This window comes from Lytechinus variegatus, chromosome 2, assembly GCF_018143015.1.
Source record: "Lytechinus variegatus isolate NC3 chromosome 2, Lvar_3.0, whole genome shotgun sequence".
Lineage (NCBI taxonomy): Eukaryota > Metazoa > Echinodermata > Echinoidea > Temnopleuroida > Toxopneustidae > Lytechinus > Lytechinus variegatus.
Window position 1 is genome coordinate 68023782 of NC_054741.1, and position 20871 is coordinate 68044652.

The window sequence follows — 20871 nt, forward strand, 5'->3', positions numbered from 1 at the left end:
CAAAACTAGATTCGACATTCCTCTATTTCGTGAGCCATATCTCCATTTTTTCTTGTCAGTTTTCCCTGAGCTTTTAATATGTTGTAGCTGAGATTCTAATCTTTCGCAAGTGTGCCCTCCATTTTTTGATCAGATGCCGGGATCATGCCCATTTTTCACTTGCAAAATTGGAATTGTAATTCTCAAAATTGCTTACGGGTAATATCTAGGGGGAATATCGTGGACCAATGGATAACGCACTTGACCTGCGTTCTCGGGGGCGCAGGTTCGAATCCTGGGGTGAACAAGATGATTTTTTTTTCTTTTTGCCACCTTACGTGATCCTTTATGATAATTAAAAGGTATAAAAGTTTAAATTCAGCAAGATAAAACAGATTATAATTGCTTTTTTCATATCACATGTATTTTGCGTGTAATCTCTATGGGACATGACTTTTTCTCAAAACTAGATTCGACATTCCTCTATTTCCTGAGCCATATCTCCATTTTTTCTTGTCAGTTTTCCATGAGCTTTTAGTATGTTGTAGCCGAGATTCTAAGCTTTCACAACTGTTCCCTCCATTTTTTTATCAGATGCCGGGATCATGCCCATATTTCGCTTGCAAAATTGGAATTGTAATTCTCAAATTTGCTTACGTGTTATCTCTATGGGGAATATCGTGGCTCAGTGGATAACGCACTTGACTTGCGTTCTCGGGGGCGCAGGTTCGAGTCCTGGGGTAACAAGATTTTTTTTTCCCCATTTTTTGTCTCACCTGTGAAGCAGAGTGAGACTTAGGCGCCGCTTTTCTGACGGCGGCGGCGGCGTCAACATCAAATCTTAACCTGAGGTTAAGTTTTTGAAATGATGTCATAACTTAGAAAGTATATGGACCTAGTTCATGAAACTTGGACATAAGGTTAATCAAGTATCACTGAACATCCTGCATGAGTTTCACGTCACATGACCAAGGTCAAAGGTCATTTAGGGTCAATGAACTTTGGCCGAATCGGGGGTATCTGTTGAATTACCATCATAACTTTGAAAGTTTATTGGTCTAGTTCATTAAACGTGGACATTAGAGTAATCAAGTATCACTGAACATCCTGTGCCAGTTTCAGGTCACATGATCAAGGTCAAAGGTCATGTAAAAGGTCAATGAACTTTGGCCGTGATGGGTTTTTTTTTTGAATAACCATCATATCTCTAAGTTTATTGGTCTAGTTCATAAAAAGTGGACATACGAGTAACCATGTATCACTGAACATCTTGTGTGAGTTAGAGTAGTTTTCAAAGTCAGCAATGCTGCTATATTGAACTGCGTGATGCAGGTGAGACGGCCAGAGGCATTCCACTTGTTAAATGGTAAGCGGAGCTCGAGCATATGGTATTAGTGGGCCGTTGAGTTGTTGTCACTATAAGCATGATTTTTGGAGATTTCGAGGGCGACTTTAGGCATTTCCGTGCAGGTCAGCGATCACGAGGCGCGCTATTAATCGCGCTACATAAAATGGATTAAGGCGCGCATGTAGCGCGTGATCGTTCTCGCGCGCCTTAAAATCGAGTCCCTGGTTATATTGCACTGAACTCTTTTTGACATACTGTAGTGCAGTTATGATGTAGCAAGGGCAGCAGTACCTTTCAATTGTGCACTATGAGATTCAATCTAATTCCTTGAATACGTTGGTAGCCAAGAAAAGGATTGACATATAACATTGAATCGTTTGCTGTGAGAATCTATTTTTCATTTCGATCACGGAATTGGCTTTAATATTTTTCTCTTGTTCTTGCAGGTAACAAGTGATAAAGCAGACGCAGCAAGCAGTGTGGCAGCAAGCGCGGCAGCGAGCGGAGCAGGCTAGCCGTTGCAGAGGCAATTTAGATTTATCTGCCAAAACACCACTAGAAATCAAGGATGACGGGCAGGGCTAGGGGAAGAGCAAGGGGAAGGGGCAGAGCCACTGCCAAGCCCCCAGCAGCAGAGGCACCTAGTATGGAACGTCGACCAGGAGAACCAGCACCCCCACCAATGCAGCAGGCAGCACCCCCACAGGAGGCAGCTGGTGGCATGCCAGTACCAGGAAGAGGGCGGTCGCGTGGTGGTACCACTCAACCAGGACCTGGAGGTATGCATAATATACAGTTGCCCAGGCTCCCCCTTTTAATACAAAGCCTTTAAAAGGGGCAAGAGGTTGAATTGGTGTGAAAACATGCAAAGATTTGAGATGGGGTGGATATCTTCCTGTATAATTCATTGTTCTTTTCTTGCAAAATAAATAAAGCAACTTGTCCCTCTTCTAAAACAGGCCGAAAATCTCATTCATTTTCATGCTTTGATTGTACCTGTAGGTCATGATTACCGTCACCTTGGGATTGAAGTTCTAAACATCATGTCTTGTTTTGTATTTGGCCTAAACTTCAAAGGGGTTTTTTTTTTGTAAGAACCAGCTCTAACTAGTTAGGTGGAGACTCGCGACATCAGTTCTAGTTTTTGGCATACATCCTGATTGTTCTTTGATAAAACTGTTCATAAGTTGTAAAAGATCCTTTCTTTTGTTATATTATATATCCCATATAGCTCACTTAGCACCTAGAAACATCTTCCAGTCATGCATTAAGTTATGCATAAAATTATGAACACCTATGAAACATCCACCTGTAAATTTGCATTGGATAGCAGATAGATAATGTTTCCTATTTTGTTTTCCTTTGCAGCCATACCAAAGCAGGAGGGCCCGATGCATGACATGCCAAGTCAGATGGCCAAGTTGGCTATTGGAGCCAGCGGCGAAGGCGGAGTAGGTGGTGTGGTTCCAGAGAGGAGAGGGAGGAGGGGGGATGAAGAAATCGAGCCCCGAACCAGACCAGAGAACTTCAACAAGAAAGGTTAGGATCAAGTAAATGTTAACTTCATGGTTGGACCTGCCTGTGATAATACAAAATTTACCATTACGATTTCATAGTTCAAGGTTATTGTTATAAATTAATCAACCGTGCCCCCCCCCCCCCCTCTCTCTTCAAACACTTCAAGAGGTGCTTCACTGCAGCCATCATTGCTTCTGTTAAAAGTGTATCTCAGGCCCAATCACCTTCTGACTAGGTTGAACTTGAATGATGAATCCAAGCCATGATAAATCATGTAGAATAGTGTGACTTGCGTCATCTGTTGTCCATTCATCGTTTTTGAAAAGAAATTAAGTTAATATTTTGTGAAAATGTGAAGTCATGAATATGCAATAGATAAGTAGATTATAAAATGCCCCATCTTTATTCTATAACATGAAATCAATATTAATTCATATTTTCATACATAGAAACATGTCTTTCTTGAAACAAAATCAGTTTCAGCAACAATGATCTTACACAGTAACTCTGTAGTCCATCTTATATTTTATATTTTTGTGGGATAAATATTTGAATAAACACATTAAAAAAAATAGAGTAAGTGGCGATATGATGCTTTCAGCTCACCCACTGCTTATTCACGAGGAGATGATGCAAAACTTTCAATTGCCCCATCTTTGTTATTCCTCATCCCATTCTAATAAAAAAAGTTAGTATTTGTCTTGTATAACTTTACCTGTTCAAATCACATAATTTTCGGCCTAGAGTACCCCTTTAAAAGCAGTGCTTCTCATCCTTTATGAACCTGATGCAACTTTAACCTAAAACAATTTTCTGAGGCCCACATTTTTTTCTTTAAACATTGTACAGCTATGAGTGGACAAGCAATCCCGCTTTATGCAAACGGCTTCAAGTTGAAAACTCGTCCGAATTGGCAACTCCACCTGTACCGGGTTGACTTTGACCCACAGATTTTGAACCCCAGGGCTAGGTTTGCTCTCCTGAAACATCACCAAGAACTACTGGGAAGAGAGTTTACACTTGATATGGACACCATGTATTCCATCGTCAAGCTTGCAGAAAAAGTAAGCTTTGTTTTGTCTCGTTAACCATGGTGGAAATATCCCTGTATAGATTGCTTTCATTGCTTATTCTTTGTGAGGTACAACTGTGTACAGTTGTATTTCTTTATCAATTGAGGCTGATTTATTTTACCCTGCCAAGAATAGGAAAACTTATTAGGAAAGTAAAAACTGATTAAGAATAAGAGTGGTGTTTAAAATAGAAAGTGCTCATAAAGCTATGTTTGTCTGTACATGCTACTCTGAAATGAATTTCCTTGATAATGTAAGCGCAACGTTTTGCAGACATATAAAAAAAAATCACTTTATTTCTGATGATAATATTTAGAATTTTGTCAATTTTATAAATGCATATTACCCTGGAAATTATGTCATATTAAAAATCCGAATCTGCACCTGCATATAAACTTAAGCTCATGCAATCGACTTGAACCATCAGTTAATAACTGATGTTCGTTTGTAAGGTTATGTGTAAAATTTCACAAAGAGCTTCATGGAAACAGCCAGAAGAAGCATACTTATGACCTTCCTACTTCGTTGTTCTTTTCTTTCCCATTTGTTGTAAAGGTGACCAACTTGACATCAGAACGGAATGATGGTAGCACAGCAAACATCAAAGTGACCCACGTTTCCACCTTGAACCCCATGGCTCCAAACACACTGCATCTCTACAATGTAATCTTCAGAAGGTCAGTACTACCCGATATTTATATAGCCAGCAACCTAAATTACCTGGTACTCTACTAAATTGTTGTACATACGAGCAACCATAACTTTTAAAAACCAACCCTAAATGCAAATTTGTCATTTGTAAGAGTAATGCAGTAGTTACATATTTTCATGTGCTTCTTGTACACATATTGCCCATAAACAAAAGTGAAATATGCCCCTAATTGAAGAAACTAAGATTGCGTTATCAAAATCCAGACCAATATTTTGGAAAAGAAATCTCAAAATGAATGCAATAAATTCTATAAATCATGCCCTTCTTTGCCTTTATTCATGAAAAAAAGTTTTCCTCATTTAAATGCTCCAGGTATGTGTTCCCAAGTGTAAAAAATATACATCAACAAAATGTTCTTTTTAATTAAAATTTTACTGAAATGTAATTCAGAATTGTACCTTTGTTCACAGATAAACACATGTTCATCAAGAAATTGCTTACAGAGATTTTTTTTAGCTTGAATTATATTTATCGAAAAAAAATCTTTGTGGTCCCATATGTAAGTTTGTACATTTTTGTGAAAAAATATTGAAAATCCAAATGCTTTTCAAATAATTTTCAGAGGTTGAAAATCTCTGAATGTCCTATTCGTGAGGTGCGTTATATCTTAGACATGTCACATGCCCAAATAGCTACATATAGTCTTGAATATATACCTATAACTTTAGATAATACAGAGAATGAATTAGCCATGCAGACTTATTTTTCTTCGTAGTAACATAATTACTGCAGTATGAATTTATCAAGTAGTGAATTAGCATGTTATCATACAAGTAGGCCTATATTACAAGACTACACTGTTTAGAATGTTGCATTATGGGTAAGGTACCTGGCCATATTTGATAAGAAGAGCACTCAAGGTGGTGCTCTTAATGCTGCAGGTTAGTATCTGCTTTGAATGAATTGTTTTAAACGTTAACAAATTTTTTGAACTATAAAAGAATTATTTTTTTGTTAAAACCTTGGATGCCAAGATATTTTTGTAGCAGCGAGGTACCTTCAAATACATAATTTTAGATTGAACACAAACTCTGATATACAAATGTTCTCGAGAATTTGAATTGTTCCAAGCACCTGACTGCTGATAGTAATGTCCCCTGACCTGGTGACATTTTTTGTGATATCATCGCACGCACCACGAACCGTCCTCTCTGCGCACTTCGATGCGAAAGTTACTTTTGCAAAAAATGCATTTAAAGAAAAGTTTTTTTTGAAACCAGCAATAAGTGCACCTACAAGGAGAGCAAATTATTTACCAGTGTCTTCGTTAAAAAGTCAATGTTCTAAAGTTTCATCCCGTATCTTTATATTTTCTTGAAGTTAAATTTACGCCACAGTGGGCAATGTAACAGAGGACGGTTCGTGGAATAGATACAGTGCGCTTAACTTTCGCATCGAAGTGCGCACAGAGGTCGGTCCGTGATGCGTGCGACGATATATTTATGTTCTTGAAAATAGCCTAATAATATATTTCAATCTGTTTTAATAGGGTGCTGAAGATAATCAAAATGGAGCAAGTTGGACGGAATTACTACGATCCTAAAGCCGCCATTGATGTCAAGGCTCATGGGTAAGTCAGTGTTCTATTTTTTGTGTGCATTTTTGAAAAATCTTGTTTCATGTTTATATCAGAAGCCCTGAGCTTTAACATTGTGACGTACGAATAAGGTCCCTTGGGATGGATGTCTTCGTGTTATGCTTCATACATATTAACATGTTACTGCATGGATGAGAGTCTTAAAGACCCGGACCGGTGTAAAACCATCATATATTAAAAGAAAGGCAATGATCAGAGTTGCTAATTTTCCGGATTTTTCCGGAATTCCGGATTTTTTCCTTTGCTGAAAAATATTCCGGGAAAAAAAATCGATTGTCAAAGTGAAATCCGTAAAAATTTCCCCTCCAAATCTTGTCACGGAGTTCGCTACGGAGAGCGCAATTTCAATTTTGGATGGCCAATTTGCGCAGACGGAAAATTATTAGCGTTGTGCGCAGCATGAAGTTTAGCTGGTACTGTACTTGCACGGTACGCGCGAGCAATACATTGTAGCAGTTGCAAACGCCGCTCTATACCCTGCAGGGATACGGGTGTCAGCGCTATCCCAGTCGGGCGATCGCCCGGTAGAACCGCTCGAAGCACGGCCCGATGTGGCTGCAATTGCCTGCTGCTGCGTGAGTGATTGGTTGTCTGCCGTGGGATTTCAGCTGAAAACCTATTTGCTACCATGAAATATGTGTTCTCTGGTGCGTATTCATCAATTCATATGTGTGAACTATCCATCATTTTGATAGAAATTGTGATTTATGGATTTTCAATAGTATAGGATTGTCTTGTTGATGAGTACAGTGAGTGAAAAAGGGCACCCCAGCTGCTACATACACCCGTCCCGAGTCGCACCCATTGGCCGCAGCATATTAACCCGCAGCAGGTTAACCCGTACCGTAATGAGTACGGGTTACATGATTTTTTTTGTTTTTGAGCACCTTTCTTGCCTATGATATGAAGTTTATTATGTCATTAATTATTTGTTATGTACTACTGTAGATTAATGATTTCAGCCCTCTAAAGAATAAGAAAACGTTCCAGCTTCAGGGGGCTTCGCCCTTGACCCCGCCAGGGGCCCTGGTCGGGCCCCTGGACCCCGTCCTGGGTTTTCAGGATTTTTTTGAGCTATCAGTTAGCATCTCTGAATGATTCATACAATACAAATATACCAAAAATATTCTATACATCTCCTTCCATTTTTAAGAAATATTAGATAAAAATCAAAGAAACTGCTCCTCCAAAGTACGCTTCGATTGAGCACCCCACGTCGCCTGGAAAGGATGACGTCATGTTGTGTCTGGAGGGTTGCGATTCCATAGGTTTGTGTACAAAAGCATTGGGTATTTCCTTCCATTTCTATATTATGAATCCAATTTTTTTTCCGTTTTCAGATGAAAATGGCACTCACAATTATTCACTGTTGAAATTAAGCCTGAGTCGAATCGATTTTAAAATTGGTGTTCGATCGATGTCATCGAACACCGATGCAGATTTTGCAAAATCGGTGCGTCGAAAAACAAACAAAAAAAACAATACGTCGGCCGGCCGATTCGTTTGGTTTACACAATCAATCATCAAAATATCAGCAATGTCCAACTTTACTACTACTTACTTGATTTCTATTGCCCCCAAAATGAAACCGATTGAGTAATTATGATGCTATTCACCATTAATTTGAAGTTTATTTCGATCATAGTTCGAGTCTTACTCGTCTGCTCGTGCCGAGATAATTTATGCACGATGAATTCATGAATGGAAGTCATGGCCATCGATCGTGCATGCGCAGTACTGTTCTTTAATCAAACCAGAAAATGGCCGGAAATTGACGCGATCAACGTAAAATAAATCTTGCTTTCATGAACAATATTAATATCATGGCCATAGAAAATTATTTAATCGTAATATTTAACAATAATTTGCATATGATAATCATTAATATGAATTTAGAGCCTGATGTGAAACGTTTGTATTTCGTTTCAATTTTCAATGGCGGACATCTCATGACGATCGACTTGACTTCGAGCTAGTGTACTTGTCTAAAAAAATAATCATCACATCAGGATTGATTCTCGAACATTGTCTACATGCAAAAACTCTGTTCAAGTTCGTAATATCACCATATGAATAACATTTTACATGGCAAAACAGAGAAAATTGCGTTTGATTTTTTCCCCATCAATTTGAAGCTACTTTATGCCCAACTTTGGGCTCTGATTTCATGAATGGGAAAATATGTCATACGTCATCGAACACGCATGCGCATTGTGCTTATTTTCTCGGAGCTTGGAGGAGACGTCGTCCAGAGATGGAATAACAATAGAAATAATCCGGCCAGTATTAATTCTTCCATATGAACATAACATACCTTGCTGACATCGTCAATATTCTTAGTATGACCATAAAATCTTTTTAAATCGTAATAATTTAGATGAATTTAGGGCTCGATTCGAAACATTCGTATTTATTTTGATCGCATGCTCAATTGCGTCTAAAAAACTGGATTGTCATTATCAGGATTAATTCTCGAACATCGTCATAACTCATATTCCACAATCTTTCCTCACAATCGTTATATCAGCATTGAATAGCAATTCAAATGACCATCCAGAGAAAATTACGTTTTTATTCCCATAAATTTATTTGGAGCTCATTTTGGATCCAACTACACAATCTCAGGCAAGTTACAGCGCTCTCCGTTGATTGCACTTGTTTGCTGGCGCTGACGTCAAGCACGCCTGTCGTTTCGGCAGAGTGAGTGTACGGAGCTGCGGACGGGGCTGGTGAATGGACTGCGAATGCTAGTTGACCGAAAATCATTCGGATCGACTCTGCGTGATTCATGTCTTTATTATTGTTTCATTTTAAACTTATATGTTGTCATCTGCAAATATCATTGTTGAAGATATTTTGGGAAGAATTCTGCTTTGGTCCCCGGCCTTTTTTTGTGTGTTTTGTGATCATGGAAAATACAAACGAACTTTGCTGTCATCTGCTTGTGCAACGCTCACCCGGCCAACGCCATCGCATACCGTCAGTGCGTAGTGCATATGCAAAGCGCATCGACGCAATAACAGAAGACTAAATTTTCCCCGCCTTCAATATTCGATGCATCGATGTTCGATCGAATTAGAGCTGTCGAACACCGGTTTTCAAAATAATCGATATGACTCAGGCTTAGTTGAAATTGATGGAAACCTACAACTATTCACTGCCTTTTTTGTGACTTCTTTGTTTGGCTCTTATTGGGCCTAAAATGCTATGTCAGGAAAAGTTGTGATACATAATCTGAATGCAGATAGATTTGAAATCTACGCCAAATAAGCAGGAAATAAAATATGGCAAAAACTAGTTCAAAACTGTAGATTTCATAATGTAAGTATGTAGGAAAAAATATATGTGATATCACTCTGTGATGGAAGTGAAGAAAATGAAATGCGTAATCTGGAAAGCAAAAAAATAACCCAGTTTTTCTATGTACAAACCTATGGAATCACGACGCTTCTTACACAACGTGACGTCACGGTCTCGAGGCATTTGAAAAGGACAATAAAGCCTATTTTCTAAGCCGGGTTCGAAGCCCGATAATTGGAATATTCTTAAGCAAAATACTCAGCTGGGAAGGGTGAAAATGAATAAAGCTCACAATGCTGTATTTAGTAGCTTATAAGCTTTCGATTGGTATATAATTTGTCAATTTCATTTTTGGGTCCGGTCTGGGTCTTTAAATAAGCCATTTCGTAATTACATCTAGATTAATTTACAAATGACCTTTACTCTTTTTCCAATTAGATAGGTACTCAATTATGTATTTTATGATGAAGATGTAGTGATGAAGATATTAGTTTTCCTGGTATTACAATCTATGAAATTAAAAGAATCACTGCAGAGCCTGGGTGACACGCCTTTACAATTAGGGAAAGTTTCTATTACATTGTCCGCTTTAACCCTAAATAGACTGGGCTATTTCGACACCTAAAAGGACTGGGAGGGGGGTGCTGATTCAGGCCCCCCCCCATGATCTCAGCCGTTGACTGCGTGATCGCGACAAAAATTGGTACACGCATAACCAATGGCAAATGGCGAAAAATCTCATTGCTAAGTGATTATGCTAATTTATGCATGAAATAAAACAATTGATCTAATTAGCTAAATAATGCCCTTAAAATACTAAGTGTTGGTTCACAGACTCTTTATAGGAATCTGATCAAATGTACTTTGAAGAAATTTCAACATTACATTTATTTTCTAATGTATTTCTATGTTTTCAACTTTTTCCTTGTGTTTTTTTCAATAAAAATCGTCACCTTGTCGGAGACTTTATTTTGGACCATAAACAAGAAATTTATTTTAATCAGAAAAAGGAAAAATAATGATACATCTATGAATTCTGGATAAAAACAGTATGTGCATTAGATTTGTACATGAATTCAGGTTTTTGAGCAATTTTAGGTCTGATAAAGTCAACAAGCAACGTGGTCAAAATTTTGTGCGGCAGATTTATTGCGAAAAATATTAGGGGGGGTGAATCAGCCTCCCCGCAGTCTTATTAGGGTTAAAGTAATTTGCTATCATTTGACCCAATGTCAAATACTTAACATTACTGAACACTTCATTATTCTTTAAATTGAATTACAAGCATATTTCAGAAAAACATACATTCTTATCTCGGTGATTTCAAAGTTTGTGTGACGTTTGCTCCGGCAACCATTCCTCTGATGGAAAATCTGCATGTTAATAAAACCCAAACTCAAAAGCTATGTCGTGTCCCCTTTTAAAAAGCACTAAATTCTAGTTTTTCAACAATGACCTTCACCTGCTCGTTCACCTGTAAATTGTAATTACGAAATGGCTTATGAACATGTATCTCTCTACGCATCCTCAGGTGCCCAAATGCAAGACCGGAGTTTTCAAAGGTATTATTCGCATCGTCTCTGCGTTCATAATAATTACGCATGGAGAGGCCCACAAAAATACAAACTACATTCATTCCAAATGTTTATGAGAACTAAGGTAACATTGTTTTGTGAATGACCAGTTAAGATGTCCAACATGAATAATTCTTGTTAACGTTTTCATTCTCTATGAAGGCTCCAGCTCTGGCCAGGTTTTGTGACCTCCGTCCTTCAGTACGAGTATGATGTATTGCTAATGTCAGACGTCAGCCACAAGGTTCTGCGTACTCAGACCGTTTTGGATGTCATGTACAATATCATGGACAGATCTAGGGGAAGGTTCAGGGAAGAGATCAACAAGTCTTTGATTGGAGAGATTGTCCTAACCAAGTATGATTTTGTTGTTGTTTTAAATGATATTTCACTTCAGGGTGTTCACTTTTCATTTTTGTCTCACCTGCGAAGCAGAGTGAGACTATAGGCGCCGCTTTTCTGACGGCGACGGGTTAACATCAAATCTTAACCTGAGGTAAAGTTTTTGAAATGACGTCATAACTTAGAAAGTATATGGACCTAGTTAATAAAACTTGGCCATAAGGTTAATCAAGTATTACTGAACATCCTATTAGAGTTTCATGTCACATGACCAAGGTCAAAGGTCATTTAGGGTCAATGAACTTAGATCATGTTGGAGGAATCAACATCGAAATCTTAACCTGAGGTTAAGTTTTTGAAATGTCATCATAACTTAGAAAATATATGGACCTAGTTCATGAAACTTGGACATAAGGTTAATCAAGTATCACTGAACATCCTGGATGAGTTGCACGTCACATGACCAAGGTCAAAGGTCATTTAGGGTCAATGAACTTTGGCCGATTTGGGGATATCTGTTGAATTCCCATCATAACTTTGAAAGTTTATTAGTCTAGTTCATTAAACTTGGACATTAGAGTAATCAAGTATCACTGAACATCCTGTGCGCGTTTCAGGTCACGTGATCAAGGTCAAAGGTCATGTAAGGTCAATGAACTTTGGCCATCTTGGGGTTTTTTTGTTGAATAACCATCATATCTCTGTAAGTTTATTGGTCTAGTTCATAAAAAGTGGACATAAGAGTAACCATGTATCACTGAACATCTTGTGCGAGTTAGAGTAGTATTCAAAGTCAGCACTGCTGCTATATTGAACCGCGTGATGCATATTAGACGGCCAGAGGCATTCCACTTGTTAATACCCCTTCCCCCAGGCAAACACTGGAGACGTTTTGGGGGTGATCTGTCCATCTTTCAGTTTCGGTTTATTTTTTATTTTGAATTAATTAACATTGTATGTATACTATGTTATTACAGGTTTGTAGATTATATAGTTTACATAAAAGCCCTGAAATTACGACTTTAAAGGTCCTCCTCAGAAAAGTGTTATTTAAATTGACAGAGAAAAATCAGACAAGCATAATACAAAAAAATTTCATCATAATCTGATGTAAAATAGTATGCAAATAAAAAAGTATAGAATAGTTCTTTGTCTCTTTTTTATTGGATAGGTACAACAACAAGACTTACAGGATTGATGATATTGACTTCAATACTACTCCACAAGACACATTTGAAACACGTTCAGGTCCTGTGACCTATGTGGACTACTTCAAGAAAAGCCACGACAGGGTCCTAACAGATCTCAAGCAACCTATGCTTATCTCCAACCCAAAGAAGAGGGTAAGTCATCTCAATTAAACTGGTGCAAAATTCTTTTGAATCATCAGCTCTTTGTACATCCTACCCTCATTTTCTCCCTTCTTACTTCGCTTGATGGACTGACTGCTCAAGCCATAATAAATTGAGAGAAATGCAGCTTTTCATATAACTAGAAAACAGAGTCAATCCTGTGTGAAGAGTCTTGTCATATGATTGGCACTTTACTAGATTCTGACATTTCATTAGCTTATAACAGGTGTCTTTGAAAAGAAAAAAATAAATCGTAATAATTGTTACTTTATCATAACTTCATCACAATTATAATGAACAGAAACGTTCTTGTAGTCTTGCAGAATGGTGTATTATATATCTATATATCCACCAATTTTTGTTTTTTCAACAGATCATCAAATGAAACAAATTTATTATATCATTTATGTTGACATGATATGCCCAAATGAGTTTTGATCACTTTACACCTCAGAAATATGGTGATTTGAATCATAAAAAAGAAATATAAAACAAGCATTACACTGAAATTTCATCAAAATTTGATGTAAAATAAGAAAGCAATGATTTTTAAAGTTTTCACACACACACACACACACACACAAAAACAGTTATATGCATAACTCAGTGGACTGCAAATGAGTCAAGATGTCCCTCCCTATTTCTTTTGTTTTTGTCTCACCTGCAAAGCAGAGCGAGACTAAAGGCACCGCTTCTCCGATGGCAGCGGCATCAACATCAAATCTTAACCAAAGGTTAAGTTTTTGAAATGACAGCACAACTTAGAAAGTATATTGACCTAGTTCATGATACTTGGGCATAAGGTTAATCAAGTATTACTGGACATCCTGCTTGAGTTTCAGATCACAAGACCAAGGTCATTTGGGGTGAATGAACTTTGGCAATTTTGGAAGCAATCATTAAATTGCTGTCATAAATTTCAAAGTTTATGGATATAATTTAGGAAATGTTGACATAGGGGGAATCAAGTATCACTGACAAGCCTCAGGTGACATGATCACGGTCAAATATCATTAGGATCGATGAACATAGTATTGTATAATTATATGAATGGTATTTTTTTGTGAATAATTATTGTATTTTCAAAGTTGGCACTACTGCTATATTGAATCGCGTAATGCAGGTTAGACTGCCAGAGGCGCTCCACTTGTTCATTGTACAGATTTGACATAAAGGACTAACTACACTGAACCATAAAATGTTTTGAAAAATGGTGATATCACATGTTTAGGGAGGAATACAACTTTTTTTATTCACAGGACAACATAGACAAAAATTAAAATATTTCATATAATATAATACAAAAGGAAGAGGTGGGGTTGTCCTTGAAAATTACCAAAAATCTTTTCAAATTAGGTCGGAGCACTGATAAAGTGTATTTTATTTTTATGTTTAGGAGGCAAAGAAGGGCATTGGACCAGCCTTGCTACCACCAGAGCTCTGTTTCCTTACTGGTCTTAGTGATGAGATCCGTTCCAACTTCTCCATCATGAAAGACTTGGCCACTCACACGCGAATCGGACCAAAAGAGAGATGTCAGGAACTCACTAAATTCATCCGAAAGATTGATAAGTGAGTCATGATTTGGAACTTTTTGTAATATAATGTTTTATAATTCACTCAAAATTAAGAACAGAGGACATAGTAAAATGTTGAGCCCACTATTTCTTTTCAGAAACTCACCGATAAATAACATTTTTGTTCTTCTTAACCCTAATTCTCCCGGGGGGGGGCCATAATGGCCCCCCTCAACAATTTTCGCGATATATCTGCTGCGCGAAATTTTTTCACCTCGCAGCTCACTGACTTTTTACATTCAAGTCTCGCGCAAATTTTGAGACCAAAGTTGTGATGCCCGGGTACGCGGTTACGACATTACGTAACATTATGCAAGTGCATGTCAGACCCCAAATTGCTCATAAACGTGATTTCATGTACAAATCCAATGCAAATTGCGTATTTAGCCAAAATTCATAAATGTATCATTATTTCTACTTTTACTGATTAAACTTAATTAATTTTGCCTTGTTTATGATCAGAATTATGTCTGGAACAATTTCCATTGAAAAAACAATAAAAAACAAAAAGTAAAAAAACAAAGAAATACATAAGAAATTCATAAAACAATAAAATACATAATTTTTTTTTGAAATTTAGAAAACAATAGATTACATAAGAAAATAAATGTGATGTTGAAATTTTTTGAAAATAAATTTGATAAGATGCCTTTCTAGAATATATGAAAAAAAATAGCATTTTAGGGGCATTACTTTATTAATTAGAGCAAACTTAATGATTTTACGCATAAATTAGCATAATTAATGAGCAATGAGATTTTTCGCAGAATTTGATATTATAGTTTTGTAGATAATGCCATGGGCAACGCGTGTGCCAATTTTCGCTGCGATCGCGCGATCGACAGCCGAGATCTTAAGGGGGGTGAATCACCCCCCTCCCAGTCTTAGGCGTCGAAATAGCCCAGTCTATTTAGGGTTAATATTTGATTATTTCTTCTGATCCTTACTGATGTTTATTTTCATTATGGAGGTTATTCCTCAAGTATTTATAATTCTGTATTTGTTTATGTATCATATGTAAAGATATAATTTTGTAAATTATGCTTAATGGCACTTTCAAACCATATTTTCGGTTTGTGTGATAATAAGCCTCCACACACCAAATATGAATTGTTTCATAATTGTGTAAGGTATGGCCACATGAATGCCTAATCAGCCTCCATTGAAACTAATGTAAACTAGCCTGGTTCCAAACAGTTCACACCAATGACAATGAAGCTATATAGGTATTCATGCGGCAACATATCAAATCCCCTATGGAGCAATTTAAACTTATTTTCAGCTGTAGTTGTTTACCCAACAATGGAATGCGAATATGAATATATTTGTGATGTCATTGCTTATTTTTCATGTGAAATTGAAATAGTGATACCACCGCTAAGTCTTACCTCAGAGACTGGGGCATGGAGTTTGACGATCAGCCGGTCAAGTTCAGTGGGCGTGTCCTACCACCAGAGAAACTATTTCAAAAGTTAAAACAGGTAAGTTTTCCACCAGAGTATTCATGATTGGTCTATAATCATGGTTAGTCAAACTCTACTTTGTCTTTGCTCCAACTGTTTTCCACCAGTTCGTCAACATGTTTTTCAGTGTGTGTGAGAGAGAGATAGGGGATGGGATCGGAGCCAGGAGAATTTCCTTTCATGTTTTAAAACAAAGCTTCCCTGGCCCTTTAACATTCCAACACGCACTCACCTAAGCACAAGTTCTCGACTAATCTCCCAAAATAGACCCAGATTCTAGGTTCAAATGATAAACATTTGTAATTTCGAAATAAATTTCAAATGAAAAATGTTTTTCAAAATATTTTTTTTTAATATAACCATGAAGTGTCACTGGTCATTTGGCTTGAATTTCAGGTCACATACACTTAAAGATATCATTTAAAATGACATTGGGATTCAATGGAATTCAGCATGTATCTTGAAAGAAATACTAACCATACAAGTCCCTATTTCATTCAACTTTGGTTTATTTATATGATTAGTATTGGCAACATGAATATCTATAGTTCCGAAAGTTTCCCACTATTGAATGACACCTTTAAATTGAATTCAAGAGGTGGTTTACATGTTTTAATGTTTGTTTCCAATTCTATTTTTGTGCAGTTCTCCTACAGCCCAAACAATGCTGATTGGTCCAGAGACAGTAGGGGCAATGCTCTCACTGACGCAAAGTTGCTCAGAAACTGGAAGATATTCTTCACACGCAAAGATAGCAACAGAGGACAAGACTTTATTAACACATTAGGCAGAGTGGCAAATCCTATGGGAATGAACATGGCAAAGCCATCTATGTAATTATCCTTTATTCTTCATCAAATTTTATGTTCTAATATCTCTGGGGTCAGGTAGTTTGTAATTTGCATATTTGACACCCAATTTTGCTTAGAATTTTCTTTTTTTCCAGATGCATCTTTGTAATCTAATTTAAAGGTTTCCACATATAGAAATTGCAAAAGCCAATTTTTGTCTCACCTGCATAGCAGAGTGAGACTATAGGCGCGCTTTTCTGACGGCGTCAACACCAACTCTTAACCGAAGGTTAAGTTTTTGAAATGACAGCATAACAAGATATAGAAATTGCAAAAGCCAATTTTTGTCTCACCTGCATAGCAGAGTGAGACTATAGGCGCGCTTTTCTGACGGCGTCAACACCAACTCTTAACCGAAGGTTAAGTTTTTGAAATGACAGCATAACAAGACTTTATTAGTACATTAGCCAGAGTAGGAAATCCTATGGGAATGAACATTGACCCTCCCTAGTTTATTAAGCATTAACCTAAGACTATGGCCTTAATACATGCCCTGTTGATTGGCTTTCATATCCCCCACTGGCCTTGGATATTTTTTGTGCCCATGTTTAATTTTCACATTTGAAATGAGCCCATCTGGAAAAGTGGCCTTGCCTTACAATATTGAAATCTAAGATCTGATATTTCATTGAGCACAATCCAGAAACAAAGAAAGAACATTTAGATGAGAGTTACACTGATACCAGGAAAGAAAAAAAAAGTACTGAGTAACCCTAACCTGAAGGTCTTTCCAAAGTGACTCAACATAAACATGAACATGATAATGCAGACAAACAATCGTTTAAAATCAGTTCTAGTACATTGATATTCCTGACTTAATTAGCTATGGTTACTTATTAAGATGTGGAATAGTTGTGTTTCTGCCATAAGAGAGAATTGTGAATTGACCCTAAAAGGAATGGGCTTTTTGAGTTGTATTCATGAAAATCGTAATTTGCATATTTAACACCAAATTTTGCTTAGAATTTTCTTTTTTTCCAGAAGCATCTGTGTAATCTAATTTAAAGGTTTCCACAAATAAATAATAGGCGCCACTTTTCTGACGGCGACGGTGTCAACACCAACTCTTAACCAAAGGTTAATTTTTTGAAATGACAGCATAACTTAGAAAGTATATGGACCTATGGCCATACGTTAAGCAAGTATTACTGAACATCCTGCCTGAGTTTCATGTCACATGACCAAGGTCAAAGGTCATTTAGGGTCAATGAACTTAGACCATGTTTGGGAAATCAACATCAAAATCTTAACCTGAGGTTAAGTTTTTGAAATGTCATTATAACTTAGAAAATATATGGACCTAGTTCATGAAGCTTGGACATAAGGTTGATCAAGTATCATTGAACACCCTGCATGAGTTTCACATCACATGACCAAGGTCAAAGGTCGTTTAGAGTCAATGAACTTTGGCCAAATTGGGGGTATCAGTTGAATTACCATCATAACTTTGAAAGTTTATGGATCTTACTCATGAAACTTGGACACAAGAGTAATCAAGTATCACTCAAAATCCTATGTGAGTTTCAGGTCACATGATCAAGGTCAAAGGTCATGTAAGGTCAATGAACTTTGGCCATTTTAGAGGTAATTATTAGATTGCTGTCATAACTTTGAAAGTTTATAGATATAGTGTATAAAATATGGATAGAGGGGTAATCAAGTATCACTGACAAGTTTTAGTCCACATGATCGAGGTCAAATGTCAATGAACGTAGTATTGTATAATTATATGAATGGTGTTTATTGTGAATAATTATTTTATAGTAGTTTTCAAAGTCAGCACTGCTGCTATATTGAATTGCGTGATGCAGGTGAGACCGCTAGAGGCATTCCACTTGTTTCCTTGTGTATTTCCTTGTTTTTAGAATTTGTTTTTTCATCTTATTTTTTACAATGGAAATTATTACAGACCATTTAACAACTAAAGTAAACCCTAAATGAATTAAGCAGACTAATGAACGAAAAGTAATCACCCTTTTATGAATTTCATCTCCCATAGACTTTGTACACAAAGTATAAAAATAAGCCATTGTTGGCATGACATTGTTTGTAAAAAGTCATGTGATGTCACGATGCTGTACCCATATGTCATGAATTCAATCTCAAAAGTTGTACAATTCTGTGGTGTTCTCTTATTGCGTTTTGGTAGTATCGCAAAAAAGCATCAGGGGGGGGGGCATGATGCCCCCCCAAGTCCTTGTAGATCAGAGTTCTAACTATTTTTAGCTAATTCCCAATTTGAGATTATCATAGATTAGTGCTCTCATCTATTACCTTGTTTTTTCTCATTTGACTCATCATTGTGCTTTTTGTCTCACCCACCAGAGGTGAAGGCGAGAATTTGGGGTCCAAATGTCGTCCGTCCGTCACAAACCTGTAATGACACAAAACTCCACAACCGTAAGTTGCTTTTCAACCAAACTTGGATGGTAGATGGACTTGGGGGACCTGCATGTGATGCTGCAGTCTGAGGTCACATGGTAAGGTCAAAGGTCATTTTCAGGTCAATGTTAAACTTTACATGCAAGACTCTCTTGACACATAACTGCAACCGTAAATCACTTCTCACCCAATCTTGGATTGTAGATGTACTTAGGGGACCTGCATGTTATGCTGCAGTCTGAGGTCACATGGTAAGGTAAAAGGTCATCAACGTTAAACTTTACATGCAAGACTCTTATGACACCTAACTCCACAACTGTAAGTCGCTTTATCAACCAAACTTGAATGGTAGATGGACTTTGGGGACCTGCATGTTATGCTGCAGTCGGAGGTCATATGGTAAGGTCAAAGGTCATCAACGTTAAACTTTACATGCAAGACTCTCTTATGACACCTAATTCGGTAACCGTAAGTTGCTTTTCAGCCAAACTTAGATGGTAGATGGACTTGGGGGACCTGCATGTTATGCTGCAGTCGGAGGTCACGTGGTGAGGTCAAAAGTCATTTCAGGTCAACATTAAAGTTTACATGCAAGACTCTCTTATGACACCTAACTCCGCAACCGTAAGTCACTTTTCAACAAAACTTGGATGGTAGATGTACTTAGGCGACCTGCATGTTATGCTGCAGTCAGAGGTCACATGGTATGGTCAAAGGTCATTTTCAGGTCAACATTAAAGTTTACGTGCAAGGCTCATATGACAAGTGTTGTTCTATCCCAGTCATTTCACAATGAAGTTTCGATATAATTCTCTTGCGTGCCCTCACAAATCTCAATATTCCTGGTTATTTTCATAAGTGGGCGAGACCTAAAATTGATTTTGCCTTGTATTTTTCTGCTTTCACACTTATCATTTGTCTCCAAGGATGGATTCAGCAAAAAAATGATGTAGTTTCGTTGAAAAGCTCCCAGAAGCCCTGGAAAATATAGAAAAGCATCTGAAATTTGCATAGGATCAGAAAAGTAGCTGCAGGGGGGAAATCACTTAGGTACTTGAGCCAAATTCTCACCAGTCTTTTCTCATGTTGTTTTCCTTTACAGTGTGGAGCTCCGTGATGACCGCACAGAAACATACACACAGTCACTCAAGGAAGAATACTCGCCTCATACACAGATTGTAAGTTTGATATCTGAACACTAATGGCGTACATGATTTATTAGAAAGCAAAACAAACTAATAATTACAAATCAACACATTATGCCCCTTTTTAATGTACCAGAAATTTTCAATTCACTTACAAATGAATGGGATCACTAAAATCTTTAAATAAGCAACATAGTAGAAAACCTGATTTTTAACCCCCCCCCCTTGAACATTCAAAACTGAATAAAAAGTGCTTCATTTGATTTATTGTACTGTATTGTTCCATCAGGTGGTGGTGATTGTGCCATCAAACAGAAAGGATCGATACGATGCCATCAAGAAGACATGCGTGCTAACCCACCCTGTTCCTAGTCAGGTGATAGTCACCAGAACCATCTCCAAGCAGCAGATGCTGATGTCTGTAGCCACCAAGATTGCCTTGCAGATGAACTGCAAGATGGGTGGAGATCTTTGGCGCGTTGAGATCCCGGTGAGTCATCATACACTCAATTTCAGGGAAGTGTGATTTGCACTGACTTTGCACTGCAAACAGTTGTCGATGAAAGTCACTGACTGTAACCATGTAACACTTCTCAGACCATGATAACTTAAGTCTTTTTAATACAGTAACATTGAAACTGGAATGAACGCTATTAGA

At 37.4% G+C, this 20871-nt stretch overlaps 1 protein-coding gene across 3 annotated transcripts in view; it reads left to right on the plus strand.

The window, feature by feature from the left end:
- Positions 1-20871, plus strand: part of LOC121408762 (piwi-like protein 1) — a 57835-nt gene that overhangs the window by 21482 nt on the left and 15482 nt on the right. For all 3 annotated transcript variants that reach the window (XM_041600390.1, XM_041600391.1, XM_041600389.1), the window contains exons 2-13: positions 1774-2106; positions 2696-2866; positions 3695-3909; positions 4474-4595; positions 6120-6200; positions 11264-11458; positions 12615-12786; positions 14192-14367; positions 15739-15853; positions 16481-16668; positions 20171-20246; positions 20503-20703. In XM_041600390.1, coding sequence (XP_041456324.1) covers positions 1896-2106; positions 2696-2866; positions 3695-3909; positions 4474-4595; positions 6120-6200; positions 11264-11458; positions 12615-12786; positions 14192-14367; positions 15739-15853; positions 16481-16668; positions 20171-20246; positions 20503-20703 — 1923 coding nt within the window. In that variant the 5' untranslated portion in view covers positions 1774-1895. The remainder of the gene's footprint in view (positions 1-1773; positions 2107-2695; positions 2867-3694; positions 3910-4473; positions 4596-6119; positions 6201-11263; positions 11459-12614; positions 12787-14191; positions 14368-15738; positions 15854-16480; positions 16669-20170; positions 20247-20502; positions 20704-20871) is intronic.